The sequence below is a fragment of the Prosopis cineraria genome, unplaced genomic scaffold (genome assembly GCF_029017545.1).
Source record: "Prosopis cineraria cultivar Desert tree isolate PC_DT_omini unplaced genomic scaffold, ASM2901754v1 PC1, whole genome shotgun sequence".
In the NCBI taxonomy this organism is placed as follows: Eukaryota; Viridiplantae; Streptophyta; class Magnoliopsida; order Fabales; family Fabaceae; genus Prosopis; species Prosopis cineraria.
The window spans coordinates 39,606,397-39,624,419 of NW_026555332.1; the positions used below are offsets into that span (position 1 = coordinate 39,606,397).

General features: G+C 34.1%; 1 protein-coding gene and 1 pseudogene across 1 annotated transcript; both read left to right on the top strand.

Moving 5' to 3' along the window:
- Nucleotides 1-585: 585 nt before the first annotated feature.
- Nucleotides 586-2,033, top strand: LOC129305094 (transcription factor BEE 1). The gene is given in 7 exon segments (XM_054945048.1): nucleotides 586-736; nucleotides 738-921; nucleotides 1,045-1,164; nucleotides 1,311-1,376; nucleotides 1,462-1,530; nucleotides 1,614-1,691; nucleotides 1,818-2,033. Coding segments are annotated over 7 exon segments (741 nt in total). The 5' UTR covers nucleotides 586-611; the 3' UTR covers nucleotides 1,917-2,033.
- Nucleotides 2,034-7,168: 5,135 nt separating this feature from the next.
- LOC129300561 (uncharacterized) lies at nucleotides 7,169-15,778 on the top strand (annotated as a pseudogene).
- Nucleotides 15,779-18,023: the final 2,245 nt, after the last annotated feature.

Sequence of the window (18,023 nt, forward strand, 5' to 3'; positions counted from 1 at the left end):
TACCAACATAAGGTTATAAAGTGTTTATATAAATTATCAACCAACATAATCTCTATCTCATAGTTTGTATGAGACTTGGTGAATCCCTTCACTTGATTAATATCCCTACCCTCTGTCTAATTTCTAATTAACTAACTTGCAACTTTATCCCAAAAACAATGAATATGATTCCAATCCTAAATACCCACTTACAGTTACACATCAGTGACACAACTTCATGGAAAAGAGAAGAGGATGCATTAATGTCTAATTGTAATTTAGAAGAATTTCCAGCTAGGCTGTTCCTTCAACCAGATGTATTCCCACGGTGAAAAAAAGAAATATTAGATCCGATTTAACAAGAGAAGGGACCCAGAGTTTGGAAGAGTCCAAAAATTATAAGTGCTTTTTCTCCCAAAACATGAAGTCCATATTGTTATTTGAGATATTTCCCTTTGTACTATGTGTGGGACCCAACCAGGGAACACAAGTGCAGAAGCTTGCCACCTCACCATGCTTCTCCTTTTCATCAAATGTACCTTCAATCCTGCTATATAAATACCGCCATCATTCCCATTACCATCTGCCATCTAAGCATCTCACAAACACTTTGCCATACGTCTTCAAGTCACATGGCTGAATTCACAACAGATTTTCAAAGCCTTAGACCTTCCTTTCCTTTCTTAGACATTGATCCAAGCTTGGAACTTATGAACCATTTCACAGGCATGATGAGCCCACTTGTCCTGGACAACCTAATCTAAATGTTCAGGCATTCCTTTCTCTCAAGACCCTGATTTTCCAGCCAACTTGGATGGAACTTTCCCTTTTTTACCAGCAGAAAACGAAATCCAGGATAGTGAAAAGAGGAAAGCCATTGATCATGTTTCAGAGACCAGTTCTGTAAACCCGGCTCCTGCAGTTTCTGAGAGTGGAAGCAAGGTCATTAGTGTTCGTTAATGTTCTTCTCATCTTTCTTTCTCTTTTTGGATTTTTGTTAAAGTTCATAACTTTATTTGTAAGCAAGACATGAACTAATGGGTTATTTATTGGGTATGGTTTTAGAGTTCTGGAAGAGTTAAGAGAGCCAAGAGCAACATAACAGAAGAAGGTAAACCAAAGGAGGTGGTTCATGTCAGAGCCAGAAGAGGTCAAGCTACGGACAGTCACAGTTTAGCAGAAAGGGTATAATTCTGAAAAACGAGAATAGTTTAAAAATATGTTTCTTTCTTTTTATAACAAGTTTAAAAGTACGTTTCTAGCCTCTTAGTCTGAGATGAATTTCAAGTTTGATTCATGTTGTCATAAAAGATCGTTACATATTTTTTCAGGTCAGAAGGGGGAAAATCAATGAAAAAATAAGACGTTTGCAGACCATTGTCCCAGGATGTTACAAGGTAAAAGAAACACACACACACACACACTCCAGAAGCTCAATTTGTTTTTGTCGGTGATATAAATTTATGAGTAAAAAATTTGCAGACCATGGGTATGGCAGTGATGTTAGACGAGATTATAAACTATGTTCAGTCCTTGCAGCATCAGGTGGAGGTAAGAGATCAAAAAAGTTGAAAAACAAAGTATATATTTCACATCAAATACATTAATCAATTGAGGTTTGGTTATACCTGCAGTTTCTATCTATGAAGCTGACTGCAGCAAGTACCTTCTATGATTTCAATTCAGAGACAGATGCTATAGAAACAATGCAGGTTTGAATTCCGGTGCTGAGGGGAAAAATTAAGAAGAAATGTTTTTAACTTGTATTACCATTTGACGATATATAATAGCAGAATATAATCATGTATTGATGAATTACTGATTCGGTTTTGTGTTAGAGAGCAAAGGCATTCAAGGCAAAAGGATTATCCTCAAGAAATGGTGAAGAAGGATACGGTGGGGGGGTCTCTTGCTTTCATCCAACTTGGCCTCTCTGATTATTTCAGTTTTGAGGACTTCTGTGATTCTGTCTCATGTCATGACCAAGAAAATTAATGGATCAAGAGGACGCTCCATATTTTGTCCTTTTCTTTTCAAATTGAAGCTTCCATTTGTTTCCACACCATGCTGTAGGTAAATGTGGACATTCTTGCTTGTAAAGTCCCTCTCAAATGTAATAGTTTATAAAAGCTTAGATTTTAACGTATTTGTGTGCAATCCTTCAAATAAGTGGATAAACATATATGTATCGTTAATGTGCAAGTTTGGCTTGTTAAGAAAGCTAAGACTATAATCATAATGTGATCAGATACTACGTAACAAAATAAGTGCGTGTTTGGATATATGTTAACACGAATGCCAAAGTTTTTGTTATTACTTATTAGAAGCAAATACTCGTTGCATCCTTTGGGAGCTTTTGAACGAAGAAACAAACACAACCTAATTAAAAATAAATGAATTTATATTTCTATTTTAAAGATCACATTTAACTTGCTTACCAATTGTGTTAAGATAAAACTCCTTGAACTGTTAAATGAGTTCTGACGTACACGATAATAATTTATAATTTTATAATAAAGTTTATAATTAGGCCTTTCATACAAAAAATTGGGAGATTTGATTAAATTCATCACTTTATTATAAAGTTTAACAAAATGAGATTTTTTAAAAAAATTTGCAGTCATTTTAAGGAGAATTTATTTTAAGATCGGTTATTTTTTCATCAGGTTTACTTTTTCACTTGCTATTCTGAATTCTAAAATATATATGCTAGATTGATTATGCATGTATTATTCATTTCTCTTTCTTCTGCTAGAAATGCAATAAAAATAGGAAAAACTATATAAAAGAATTTATTATCAAAAGGTCTCATTAAATTTATAAAATATTCTTAAATCTCAAATTATGTGCATTTACAACTTGACAAAAGGCATTTATAACTGAGTAAGGGATATTTATTTGTTATTATAAATTGTCATCTTCCTTTACAAGTTGTAAATATCCTTTATTAAATTACAAATATATAGGATTTGAGAATATTTTGCAAATTTTATGAGACTTTTTGATAATAAATTTCTTTTTGTGAGACTTAGATGTAATTTTTCTATAGAAATAATGAAAGTATGTTTGCCAAAACTATAATTTTTGGTAAATAAAACTACCAGGAAAACTATTCTAAAAATACAAAGTAAAGTAATTGCCTCGGTTTCCCCAAGTTCTTTCACATGTAATCAAACTATCTGCTGCCACCAATGGATCAACCAGGATGTCCATGTCTTGTAGGACCCAAGCGACAAGAAGTTGTATGAAGATCCCCATTGTCTATGTGGATATATATTCTAGCGATAATAGTCAGATTGATTAAATGGGATTCAATGCCTTTCAAACAAGAGGTTGAAGAAAAAAATCATGTTGAAAGAATTATTCATATTTAGGCATAACAATACTCAAATTTATATCAGTATCAAATAGTTGTATCATATAAATGTTTGTGTAATACAATAAGAAACTTTATCCTATTAAGTGTGATCAGCTACTTATATTTATTTCCCTACTTTCTTTTGAAGGTGAAAAGAGGTTTTAGCACAAAAAAGGAATATTAAAAACAGAAAACTAGGCAGATGCAATTGAAAGAACAATCTAGGGAATCAAACTTGAAGAAAGGAAGTCATGAAATCTTATGGATGTTGCCACATCATTAAGTGAATGATTGAGGAGGAGAATAATTAAATATACAAGAAAGACTATAATAACATAATTGTTGTCTTTCTTTAGTGACAAGGGAAGGAGGATTAGATGCATTGTATCCATAAAATTGGGAGGGGAAGAGGACAGCTTGAATGGGCCACAGCATGCTCAAAAGAGGATGGGCATTGTAGGTTCTCCAACTTCTCTCAGGTATATGATAACATCTTATGAACCTCTCTCAAACCCCACTTTTGCTGCCCCTCTCTCTCTCTCTCTCTCTCTCTCTCTCTCTCTCTTCTCTCTCTTGCCCCACTTTTGACCATCCTCTTGTCTTCCTCCTCACACCCGAATGCATGAATAATACTCCCTCCAATCCTATTTAGAAGAGCTTATGACTTGGTTTGGATAAGGGGAAAAATGAGAGAAAAATATGGATGAGGAAAAATTGAGAGAAATTTTTTTACTATTTTTGAAAATTTTTCTTCCTATTTTTCTCTATATCAAAACCAAGTGTACATGTTAGTTCTTAATATGAGACCTTTTATAAAGTTTAATGAAATTTATGGCTCATTAAAAAAAAAATGCTCTCATTTCCTTTTCTCTTGACTATATCCTCCCCTTTCTCCCCCAATGAATTATGCCAATTAAAGGATAACTTTCAAAAGTTATAAATTTTTATGTTTAACTAATTTTAACTTACTTTATTAATGTCATGAGAGTAGTTAACAAGGCTTTATAAGAAGGACTAGCTAGAAGAAGTAGCTCTGGACACCAGTTTAAAGCAATATCAATAATTTATATTTATAAAATCAAATACATACAGCACATTAGAAAAATAATAGAGAGAAGGGAGATGATGGATTAAAAATAGGAGTGGGACATATACATCAATATAGAAATTTCATTCTAGATTCAAAGGGTCTTGAGCTAAGATGATGATGGTATGCCTTTTAATTTTATTATCTAAAGAGTGTGTGTGTGTGTGTGTGAATATGGATATATATTTAAATATTGTTGGGACAAGAATTAAGAGGAAGTAGTTGGAGAGAGAAAGAGTAATAAAGATGGGCAAGTTCATGGACCTAGGAGGGATCGCTAATCACTATGAAGGTTGTGAAGTGAAAGTGGAAGTTGTTAGGAGGTCAGGTGGCTAGCTGATATCATATACCCACTAAAACAGCCAAAATGGAAGCAAAATTATGTGTATGTGCTTGTTTGATCTCACGCTTTGAGATTCAAATCAAAACAAAGCTAGCTCATGGACTATTTTATTTTGTTGTTATCTCTTTAAAGGGAGCATTCCTCACTTTCCACTATTGTGGTCAAGTGATGTTAACTTAACAGGACAGGTCTTCAAACAAAGATGGCAGTCCACATTGGAGTTGAGTGACTCTCAATTGGCAATTCCTTGTTGGATTTTATATCCTAATAATTATATTCCTACAGCTGTACCTTTTCCCCTAGTAAATATGAGTTCACTATACTAGATATTATGAAAGTGAAATTGGGGTAAATATGACTTTATAATCCTGTTCAATGATCATTGAGTAAATTTTACAGATTTTGACTTTGGATAAAACTACAATTTTTCTATAAATTATAAATACTGTTAATTTATTTTTAAATAATATACAAATTTTTAGAAACAAAAACTTACCTCACACATTCATACTTAATATCTTTTTCATTTTGCTAGTGTTTGTTGGTTTAAGTATTGTTCAAATTTTATTTTGGGCTTCTCAAAGGATAAGTTTAATAATGACAAAGTTAAAAACTTAATTTTTAATTTTCAGACATGGTTGATAAATTTTAAGCTTCTTAATTTTGGTAAAAATTTTAAAAGTGACTTGTAAAAAGTTAGATAAAGTAGATAATAACTCTATTCTTTTTATTAACATCACCATTTATTAATACTGCATCCCCCACTGAATTAAAGGTGATCATTGTAGGTCTGGTGTTTTTTTTTTTTTTTAAAAACTTCTTGCTTTTGTTCCTAACTTAAAAAAAAACAACAAACAAACAAGACGTGATCACGAATGTAACAGAATGAATCAGAAGGTGTGCTGTTTTTTTTTTTAATAATTTCTCACATGTATTCTATTTTTTTTTTTTTAACGTAAGCAGGAGTGAGTTTTTCTGGAGCCGAAGGTGGCTTTGCTATTTTACAGATTTAAAGTCGTTAGCCCAAATACTTGGGCCACAAATGTCAATGGGCCTCTGTGATCTTTCTTTTTTTGGAAGAGAAGACACACTTCCAAAACTTAAATATTATCTCTTTTCTTGGAGAAAAATAAAACTCTTTATTCTACATGCAGAGGTGGCAAATGCGATACAGACAAAGCGGTAATTTTGCTGAAGTATTGGTTCATGCATAATTAACTGGATCAAAATCTTCTAAAATTGGTTGTAAAAGTTTTGCAAATTTAAGATAATATTAGCCGTTGATAGAATCAAGTGCCTTAAAATTGTCATATATAACGGAGAATTAGAGAATATCTTTTTCACAGGTTACCAGTTAATATGGCATTCAAAACCCTCAATAAAATGTTTCTGACCCAATCATAAAATTTGTTTAATCGACAGCTAATATGATCTCAAATCTACACAACTTTAAAGAGCCAAATGTAGAGGATTTTATCCTAACTTATTATGTGAGATAAGAATTTTATGATTATAGTTGTCAAATCCTCGAGTTAACAATTTAAAATTTAATGTTTTTACATTTATCACTTATAAAATCGTGCTCATTCACTTAAAAACTCAAATTAAATATAAACTTAGCTAAATTAGTAAGTTTATTGTTTTTATATTTTTAGTTGACAAAATCATGTCAACCAATTTTAAACTTGAATTACATGCAAATTTAATTAAAGTTGTTAAGCTTGTAGATTTTTTTTTTTTTTTAAGTGAGTTAAGTATATCCTATAAAAAATTGGCTTATAATAAGCAAAAACTAATATTAATAAAAAAAGAAAACAAAAATACTAAAAATAAGTTTTTATATTTTAAAATTTCTATTTTGTATATGATAATTTATCATTATAGATGGGTCTAATTTTAATAATTATATTTTAAATATATTTAAATTAAATTTATGATTATATTTTATATTTTAATTATTTAATGATAAATTTTTAATAATTATTTTTAATAAAGATAAATTCTTAAATGATAATTTAAAATTATATTTTTATTATAAATTATTTAAAAACGTGAGTTTAACAACTTTATTTATAATAAAACAATTTTATTTTGACATTCGTGCTTCAACGTTGAGGGATGAAATTACATAACCTCCCTATGGAGTATCTTTACCGTTTGGAGGGTACGTATCGATTTTATCCATGCCTTGTTATTTTGTGAATAATTTTATTTATTTATTTATCTATAAGGAGGAGGTGGTGAATTATAGGATTAACGTAAAAAGATGAATAAATTTGTGTGGGAACATGAATAATTTGTCCTATTTACAGAGTTGGGTACTTGAGTATAATTTTGCCTCGGACCTAACCCAATAGTAATATGTAAAGAAAGGAATCATTTCACGCGTGAATGCTGGAATGCCTTTATCCTGAATCCCGATTGCCTCTCTTCACTTTCTGGTGAAGACGCGAATGCATCAGCCTTGAGAAAGAAGTTGATCCATGCTGCTTGACTCTTTTGTCTCATTTCTCCTGCCACTTTATTCTTATCTCTGTAGTTTTCACAACCCCCATTCAAGATAGAATCTTACATGTCTCTCACCGAGTTTCCCCAAGTTTCTGCTTCCTTCCGCCCCAAGTTTGTCGGTGAATGTGATCCTGCTATATGCAATATTGTGGCTGTACCTCATTACTTATCGTCCATGAGATCGATGGTCGATTTTCTTGTAAATTTGCTTGAGTTCCAATTATTTCCTTTGCTTAAGCTGAGGTTCTTTTTGTTGCCGTACCACCTTGCCTTTTGAGTTTGAGGTGAGTCATTTTGGTTGTGGCGGTACCGCTATTTAGCCAGGCTTTTATCGACAATGGTTCTTTGTTTCAGATTTTCTTTTAATTGTTTTGGGATTTTGATGAGTATCTGACGCATTTATGCAAGTTCATCCTCGAGTTTGAAGTATACTTAACGGTGAGCAAAGCATGCGGTGATCTTAATCTGCATATGTTCCTTGAGTTTTTTTCAATTCAACGGCGAACTAAAACGTATCTTGCGAGCAATACTTTGTGACTCCTGTAAAAGTTCTAGAAATTGTTTGTGTGTGTGTGTGTGTGTTTAAGGAAACAGTTCCAGAGATTGTTTTTATCCTGAAATTTACAGTTGGATTGGTGTGTCAAGTCTATTATGATTAGTAGTTTACTACTTGATGTGTCTATTTTGAGATTTCGTCTTGATTATGTTGGCAATATTTTGTATTTCAGTAAATGCAAGAACTGTAATACAAATCGGATACCAATTTCTTCGTCGACTATGTGAAGACTCTGTAAAATCTTGAAGTCAAAAGAGATGGCTGCAGCAAGTAAAGCCAGAAATATGCTAGAAGGCCTGGTAAGAGACGGATCATTTAAATGGTTGTTTGGGAAGCGAAGTTCTTTTGATGTAGATTTCGAGAGATTGAAAGGTCACCTTCTGCATGTGGGGATAGGATACCGGAGCTCTCTCCTATTGCTAACATGGTTGTTCGTAGATGCTCAAAGTAATTTCACTTCTTTCCATCTTATATGTACACATCAATTTTTACGCCCCTAACAGTATCAGTAATGGAACTTTCATACTTCTGAGACTGATTTTCAAGGGTGAATAGCCTTCAATATCCTTTGCATTTGTTTGTGACACAATGACCGATAGTTTTAATTGGAAATTTGACTTAAAGAGAAACTAATGATGCAGAATTATTGGAAAATCTTCAAGTGAGCTTCAGGAGTGCTTCAATCAGGAGGCTTCTGATACTATAAAGCATCCATCACAATATGCAAGGAACTTTCTTGAATATTGCTGTTTTAGGGCACTTGCTCTATCAACGCAAGCGACTGATTACCTTTCAGATAAAACATTCCGACGCTTGACACATATGACATGATGCTTGCCTGGGAGGCCCCAGCTGCTGCCAGTCAACCATTGCTTAATGTATGTATCTTAAGCACAAGTGTTATTTTTTCTTGGAATCCTGTGTTGAAAAGTATTTGTAAATGTTATCACAAAAACCAAGGAAATTATGTTCAGAATCTTGTGTTATTTATTAATTATGTCTAATGCTGGAGGTCACTGTGAACAATCTACAATGCATGGCATAGACCATCTAGATAAATGACTGGAATGCGTTTGAATGAACACCATTTTGCATTTTATTGTCAGTGCGAATTATGTTTCCACTGGAATCTAACGATGAATGTCCGTTGTACTTAAAATGCCTTATTTCCTAGTCTAAGAACTTGATATTTTGTTACTTTATTTCTTTTGAATGAAAATCGAATTCATATAGAATGCCTTTTTTTTTTTAGCTATTTGCCTTCCTGGTGTTCTGTTACCTCATTAACATTGCAAAGTCTCTAATACTCTAGTCATTATGCACAAAAGTGATGGGCATACATAAGCATTCCTATCATCTTGAGTACTCCAGTTATTATTTAATAATGATGGGCATCTTATTTTTTAGAAGGTTGATGAGGATGTATCTGTTGGTTTGGAAGCTTTCTGCCGCATAGCTCCTGCAGTTCCCATCATAGCCAATATCATCATAAGTGAAAATCTTTTTTCAACGTTAACTTTGTCAACTGGTGGGCGTCTTCAATTCTCCACCTTTGACAAGTACCTAAATGGTCTAGAAAGGTAACAGCCTTTACCTTCAAGCATGCCGCTGCTTCCTCCTTTGTTTAACTTTGAGGTTTCTTATGCAAACTACTTGCCTTGCATTTTGTCTGTGTTTGATGATTCTCTTTTTTGTCATTCACTCCAATTTTCCTTTCCTTTTCCTTTCTTTTGTTTTTTTAAGGGAAGTAGACTTATTTCTATGTACAAATACTATATCTGTCTTTCTGTGACTATTGGATGGACCCGTCGGCATTCTGTAGTAAGCAGAACTTAATCTATTAGAAAAGAAACTTCATGATTAGTACACAGAAGCACAAGTTTTTAGCATTATCTAGACAGATATTATGCTGCGGAGTTTGTGAAATATAGGGTTCTCTGTTCTCTTTCTTTCTTGATCTATTAAAACTTCTTTCCAATTATGATCTGGCAAAAAATACACCATACATATACGACTTTAGTCTGTTGTGGTAGTCAAATAATAACTAGTCTGCTTTGCTGCTTATAACTTTGCCAAACCAGTTGAAGCTTAGATTTCATATGTAGAATTTGCTACTAAAATATGAGAAAGGAAAGGGCAGAAACCTAAATTCATTGTTAACAATTACCAAAGTAATAAATATCCTTAGATATCCAACATTAAGGCCTTGTTGGTATTCTGTAAAGATTTTTTGTGAAATTACAACAGGACAAAGAATGGAACTGAGCTTTAAAAGGTCATTCAGTATATTAGGAAAAATAATATAATTCTATGCTTTTTGTTTGGCATGTGTCTTTGAACAATGGAATGGAAGATAAAAAAAAACCAAATTACCCTCATTTTAAATTAATTCTGTATCAACTTAAAAAGAAAAAAGAATTAAAATTGCCAGAGATTGAAGTAGGAGAAGTACGTGGCAGTGGTGCTGAGAAGGGCTTTGATAGATGTACTATGGGGTGAGGGAGAGTGAGTAGCAGTGGAGGGGAGGTCTATGAAGATGATGGAGTGAAAGGGGCTGCTGATTGATGTCCATGAGAGAGGAAGGAGGACTACTGGTGGACAAATCTATGATGGAGGATGAAGGAGTGAGCTGCAATGGAGGGATTGATGTCAACCAATTGAAGCTCCACATTTAACCCCGTTGATGTCAAGAGGGGTGATGAAGAGGTTGGGTTGAATCTGAAAATTTGGAAAAAGATGGAGGGATTTTGGTCATAACAAATGCATTCTCAGGAAAATTTCACATTCCATTGGGGTGTGGTTGAAATTTGCTGACCTAGGATGGAGCTTTGGAAATACCAAAAAAAGCAAAATCTTGGTACCCTCTCCCCCTTCCTTAGTTAAAACTTGCATGCCAAACATAGCCTCAGAGCATGTGACCTTGCCAACTTCCAAGGACACCTCTACTATTGCCATATTTTTAATGTTTATGCATAGCTTGATTTTAGGCTTTCAAAGAGGAATTTCTTCTTTAATTTGGCCATAGCACTATTCTGGTGTGATATCTGGTTTGATGGAATCAAGACTCAATAATTTTGTTCCGCCTGTGGCAACCTTTGTCTACAATCTGCATGGTAAATTTGCAATAAATGTTAGTTTATTTCTCTATTAACTGCAGTGCTGATTTACTGCTTCCCTTATGGATCCCATCCATCATTTCTTGTAAACTTAGTGTAAGACTCTTTATTAATATGTGATTATTTTTAGAATCTAGCAAATAATCAGGTTGATTGAAACTTTAGATCTCATAGCCTTCCTTGCTATTTGTCAATGGTCATATGTTTTGAAGTCCCATCTGATTCAAATATCTTGCACCACCATGGAGCTTGCCAGTTGACCTTGGGTTGACCAGACCACCATTGTCTGCTGTGCACTTGCCTCCACAACGTTTCTGCATCATATCCCACCACTGACATGTGAGTGGCATGGCACTTCCTCTGATCACTGTTGCCCCCCCAAAATTTGTATCAGGCTTCCCGTTTTGTCTATTCAAATCCTTCACCTTCCTTAATTGGGCTTATTTGGTGTTTGATACTGTCCTCTTCCATTCTTCACTTGGTCATTTTCATCTTGTGCTCTTTACCATTTGGCACCTTCCAAAACTATGTTAATTGAAATGCATTTGGTTTGATGCCATTGCCTGCCTCAACCACGAGAACACCTTATGTTGTCATTGCCATTTCCTTTCCAAATATGGCCTTCATTCTCACTAGGTATTATTCTTGCTGTATTTAAGCCTTCATTGCCATGTGGTCGTCCCTGACTATTTGCTTATGAGCTTGTTGAAGGATTGCCAACCTTCACCTTCCTTAATTGGGCCTTATTTTTGGTGTTTGATACTGTCCTCTTCCATTCTTCACTTGGTCATTTTCATCTTGTGCTCTTTACCATTTGGCACCTTCCAAAACTATCTTAATTGAAATGCATTTGGTTTGATGCCATTGCTGCCTCAACCATGAGAACACCTTATGTTGTCAGCCTTGGAAATGCCCAGGGAAAACATTGTTACTTATGGCCTTCATTGCCATTTTCCTTTTCAAAATGGCCTTCATTCTCACTAGGTATTATTCTTGCTGTATTTAGCCTTCATTGCCATGTTTCGTCCCCTGACTAATTTGCTTATGAGCTTGTTGAAGGATTGCCAAGTGTTTCATTTCAGAACTTAATTATAAAGCTTGGCATGGAGGATGTCTGTCCACTAGCTTGAGGAGTGCAAGAAATATTAAACCATTATAACTAATGAAATTATTTTTAAGAATTTTGACATTATGTGTATATTAGTTATTTCATTAGTCCTTAATGCCCCCTATTGTAGACCAGCCTTCTTTATCTATAAATATCAATTTACTTTTCCTCATTCAGTAGAAGGGAGAATGCCAGACGTTTTGTCGCTTAGCTAGGTGTGATCTTTTGTAGGCAGCTGCAATAAATCATCTAAAAATTGTTTGCTGCCTAAATAGCAGTATTATCATGCTTTTTTTATTTTAAAATGTCTGAGATAATTACATTCTAAAATCCAATTAATAGACTGTAAAAAAGTGTTTTAACCATTGAGAATCTGAATATAGAATTTCCTAGTAAAGCTGATCTTAATTGCAGTTTTAAATATGAGAGTACTGGCAGGGGCAATGGGAAAGCACATTGGATTTTTTTTTTTTTTTTGCATCAGCTTTAGGTTTATTGTGCTTCTCAATAGGTGCTTCAGCCTTTTAGCCAAAATCTATGTTTTACTTTTAATCACTTGTTCAAAATAGCCACAAACTTCAAATTTGTGTGTTAAATGGGTTTAATATTTAATACTATTGTTTAGTATAGTTCTGTATTTCTTAGCTGATGATTTCAGATATCCAGCTTTTGTTTGTAATAATTACTACTTGTTGATATGATCAATCATTAATATGTCAATATGATGTTATATATTTTGTATCAAATTGAGGTAGGCGCTAAAAATCTATCTTATAGTTTGCTATTGAATTAATGAAGAGCAATCAGAAAAATGGAGGAACAATTCTGAGTCATCTCTCCTTTCTGCTATACGGTCATCTAGAGATGAGAAAATTCTGGAGGTTGTGGGACAGTCTCCACACAGCCAGTCCTTGAACATGTTGGGATATCCGCATGGCCTGGTAAGTTTGTTAATAAATATGTTTTGATACTTTCTAAGTATATGTTCAATCACATAGTAATAAACATAGCTGCAAATGGAATTAAAATGCACATTAATATGCAAGATCTTTTGTAAGTCTTATTCCTGACGTGCATGCAGGTCGTTTAATCCTGACCAACTATGCCCTTTACTTTGAAGCTCTCCGTGTTGTATCATATGACAAGCCAAAAGATATGATTTATCAGATGATCTCAAAACAGGTTGTTAAACCTGAGTGACTGGACCATGGGGCACTAGACTTTTTGATAAGGCTGTGTTCTATAACTCAGAGTCCCTGTAAGTGATTGCAGAATTTCTTCTGCCGATGATGGGCCTTATGTTACTTTTCTTTGCATTAGGACACCTCATGTCCTTAGGATATTTGCTTGAAAAATTAACTAGCTACTGACTTTGAAATGCTTCTGTAGATCAGAGCCAGTTGTGATTGAATTTCCAGAGCTTAAAGGGCATGCTCGTCGTGATTATTGGCTGGCTATCATCCGGGAAATCCTCTATGTCCATAAATTTATAAATAAGTATAGCATTAAAGGGATTTCACGGGATGAAGCACTTTGGAAGGCTGTTTTAGGAGTTTGCGGCTACAAGCCATTCAAGATATTGGTTCTGCAACTGCTATGCAACATGAGACTCTTCTTATGTTAATCTATGTGATCAGCTTCCAAGTGGGGACGTGATATTAGAAACCATTGCTAGTATGTCAAACCTAAGGGAGCCAGATGACAAAATGACTCTAAGGCTGAAAGTGGAATGCACTCTGTTTCGGCCTTGGAAATGGTTTAACTTAAAATTTGTATTTGGAACAAGTTCAAACACCTCTAATGAGAGCGGGCTTGCTGTGGGTGAGATATCAGTTGGAGAAATGACTCCATGGAAAGAGCAGTTCAAGAATCTAAGACAACTATAAAAAGGTGGTATTGCACGCACGAGCGACTGTTAATGGAGTTAAAGTCGATGGTGTAGACACTAATTTGGCTGTCATGAAGGTACTGGGACATCGTCATACCTCATTTGTCGCATCTGGAAACTGAAAGATTAATTTGTATATAGGTTTCACCCCTGCTTATTAACCGGAGTGAATCCACCCGCCCTGATTATTCAATATTGACGCTGCAATTTATCATTTACCACCTTACTTGCAGGAGCTGCTCTTCCCAATAAATGAACTTGGAGTCCCTCCAATCTCTGGCGTGTTGGGATGATCAGGAAAGTCCTTGGGCTTTTGTTTGATCTTTAGTTATATCATCTACAGGTAATAAATATTCAGTTATTGGCTGCTCTTTTTGATGACCTAATATTTGCTGAGAACTCTAGATGTCGGAGATTTAACTGATTTCTTAGTTTAAGAAAAGTAGCTAACATGGTCTGATGGTCTTATCAAAAAATAAAGAAACAGGATTGAATACCCTCTTTACTCATTCTCTGTCCTGCCTTACTTTTTCTAGCTTTGAGTAAGCAAGAAACCAGTCCTTCTTTTACAGGTTTAACCCAATGACTACTGCAGTCTGCAACACAACCAACTCAATCGCAACAAAGAAGCAATTAACTGGCTAGCAACAGCTAAAATATTCTCCTTATTATTATATTTTTTCTTTTTTCAACGTGTAATATTATCATGTTGGCTTTTCTATATGACCAGATTTCACATATTAAGAAATATTTGCGGCTGGATGAATAATTGAGGGCCAGACTGCACTGACCTGGCCGGGGTGACAGTGATGGGTGGCTGGGCTTCTGTAGTGTTAGCTACTACAGATTTCTAGATGTGACCATATCCAAAAACTAGGGGTCATTCCGCCAGTCATTATAGATTGAACTAGTTATTCACGTTTGGCTGATTGGCTCTAGTAGTATGATACCTAAATAGTAAAAGTATAATCCGCAGACAGCTGGGTTACGTTGATCGGTCTAGTGTGATCTGTGTAATTTGAATGATGCAATTAACATGATTTTATATCATATATGTATTTCAGGGGGTGGATTGGCTATGCAGTGGCGGTGATGCTAATATTCATTTCAGCTTTTCTGTTAATTACTCGATCTTTTAACCAAGGTTAGACCTGTCGATGAAGTTAAGGTAAGCACCCCCACCGATGAATACAATGGAGCAGCTTCTGGCTGTTCAGAATGCCATCACTCAAGCTGAACAGGTCATACAGGATGGCAACATCATTCTGCTCAGTTGCGCGGATTATTACTGTCCATATTCCCTCAGTTCTTCACATCCAGTTGTTGCAGATTAGATTACCTGGCTATCCATGCAGCAACCTAGATGCATTTGATGGAAAATTATATTTTTGACAGCTATTTTCAACTTTAGTGCTAAACTTCCATCAAAGATGGTAATATTTGAACCTTTTTTGTGATCAGGCCACCGAAAAGTTTGCCTTTGCTTCGGTGTCAGCGGCCTTATCTGGCTGTCTTACCTGTTAAGTACATAATTCTACTAGTCTTTCTGGAGATATTCACGAGGTATTCACCACCTAGAAAAGCCACCACGGAGAGATGTGGAAGGAGGCTCCGGGAATGGTGGTTTAGCATACCTGCAGCTCCTGTCGTACTTGAAAGAGATAAAAAGGAAAAGAAGCGAAAGTGATGGTGTGATCTGTTATGAAAATACGTACAAACATGTTTGTGTTGTGTGTTCTGTCATTTATACGTTGAGACTGAACATTAATATGTACATTAAATATATCTCTTTTAAAAGTGCCCGGAGTATTGCGCGAGGCACTTCAAAATGCAGATGGAAGTCGTAGAACCAATTTTATCCTTTTTAATTTTTCTCATATAGGATCCAAGGGGGTACTTTAACATCATTGGAAAAAGAAAGGTGTCCGTGTTGTTGCATATATTAAAGTTAAACAAAATATGTATGAGTGGATTACATTAATGTAAGAATATTTAGAGGTAAAATAAAAGATTTTTTTTTTTTAATAGATTTGGCCTATACTAGAGATCATATGATCTTTCACTCCATGTAACCTATTTCACTTAATGAGATAAGGTTACTTGTTATTATTTATAGGATCCTATTGAGTTTTTCCAAAAAAATACCAAGGCCATGGATTAAAACCTTGCAAGAGGAGAAACTAAAGAGCATGATGCTCCATATGCATATATTTAAGCAAAAGCTTTACTATATCTTGAATGAGTAATCTACCCCATCACCACACAATTTGACTTAATTTTTCTCTAATTAAATTTACAAGTTCTAGCTTTACCATAAGGAAAATATAATTAAGGACCTTGGAAAACTAGTGATAACGATTAAGATTACAAAATGCTGAAATTGAAATTAGGAAGCTGGTCATTTTTCATAGTTTAAAAATTAATCTTTGATTAAGTACCTCGTTTTGAAATGCAAAATAGTTCGTGTGAGAAGAGTTTTTAGCCAAAAAATTATTTTTAATTACAAAAAAGACCATGATCCTTAAATTAAATTTTAGGAATGTGGTCTTAATTGTTACTCTCCCCATTAAAAAATATAAGATATTTTTTTTAAGAGTTGAATGTTAAAAAATATAAACATATTTTTTAAAATTTTAAGGTATAATTAATGTACTTCTTTTAAACGTATCCATAATAAATAATTATTTTATATTATTTTTTAAAGTGAAATATGCTATTAAATAAAAGTAAATATAAAATATAGTATTAGTTAAAAATAATTAACTATTTTATTAGGAGTGAAATTTTATTAAAAAATACTTTATATTTTTTTAATAGAGGCTATTATGTATTTTGTAGTAGGTCCTTAATTGTGATTTCAATCCCCCTTTTTGGGTATCCGATTCTCCCGTTACCATATGGCTATATTGAAATTTGTATTTTTTTTTTTTAATGCATAAGATAAGGATTCTTCAAATTATCAAAGAAAAATTTCATTAAGAAAGTGAAATGAACCTATCAAAAGGTAATCTGCTCAAGGACTATGTCTCTCACAATTTTATGCATAAATAGAAAAAACTTTGCGAGTGCATTATTTAGGACAATCTTGCCCTGACCGGATAAAAAGTCAAAAACAAACAACGACAAATATTACTTGCCCACCAACCACCTTGAAGCAAGAGATCCCCGGCGGTCTGTTCATGGAAGTCCACCTTGACAAAGCACAGGATGGAAAAAAGAAGTTCTGGAAATCCAGGAATACAGAAAATAAAACTAAGAAAATACAACATCTAATAGAGATAAAATGAAACAAAAAGAAAATCTTGTTTATGGCTGCTGGAGCAAGCTATACTTAATTTGTTTCCTTGTATTGAGCTGCCATTTCTGGGTTAATTTTATAGCATAACACCACAACAAACGACAGGAAACAAAAGGAGAGAGAGGGATAGTAAACATAATTATCCTTCATAATTTGTCTTCAAACCGATTGACGTTGATTAACCTTTTGATTTCTATTAAAAATATTAATATTTAGTATCCTCAATGAATTCGTTATTTTAAAACTCGCACACGAAAGAAGCCATATGAACCCACTGACTCTATTTCGTAACAATATCCAGAACAGCTTCACAAATCACAATCTGATCAGAAGCTGAGAAAGAATATCCTTGGAACAGCTATTGCTTCTTTATTAAGTGTCCTAATCTCTGAACCGATAGAAGAATTTATCGTACAATCTATGAATGATACAACAGGATTGCTATTCCTAGTTATACAAATTTGTCATAAATTTTCAATGTTTGAAACCAGATTGTTGTTTCCAGAGGGAGAAAATATAAGTTCTATACGGGAAAATAGAACTTTTTTTCTGGCGATTAGGAAAGTGGGAATTTTTATTTGCAGACAAGAATTAAAACAAACAGAGAAACTCAATTAATACTCACGAAAATCATTCATCCCTTCCATAGTGGCAGGGGATGTATTCATCGAGCTCCTTATGTTATGAGGGAAGAAACAATGGATCATAGTTCAAAAACGGCTGATTCGAGCACAAAAATTCCGCGGAATTCGACGTAACACACGGCAAGTTCGTCATGTAAG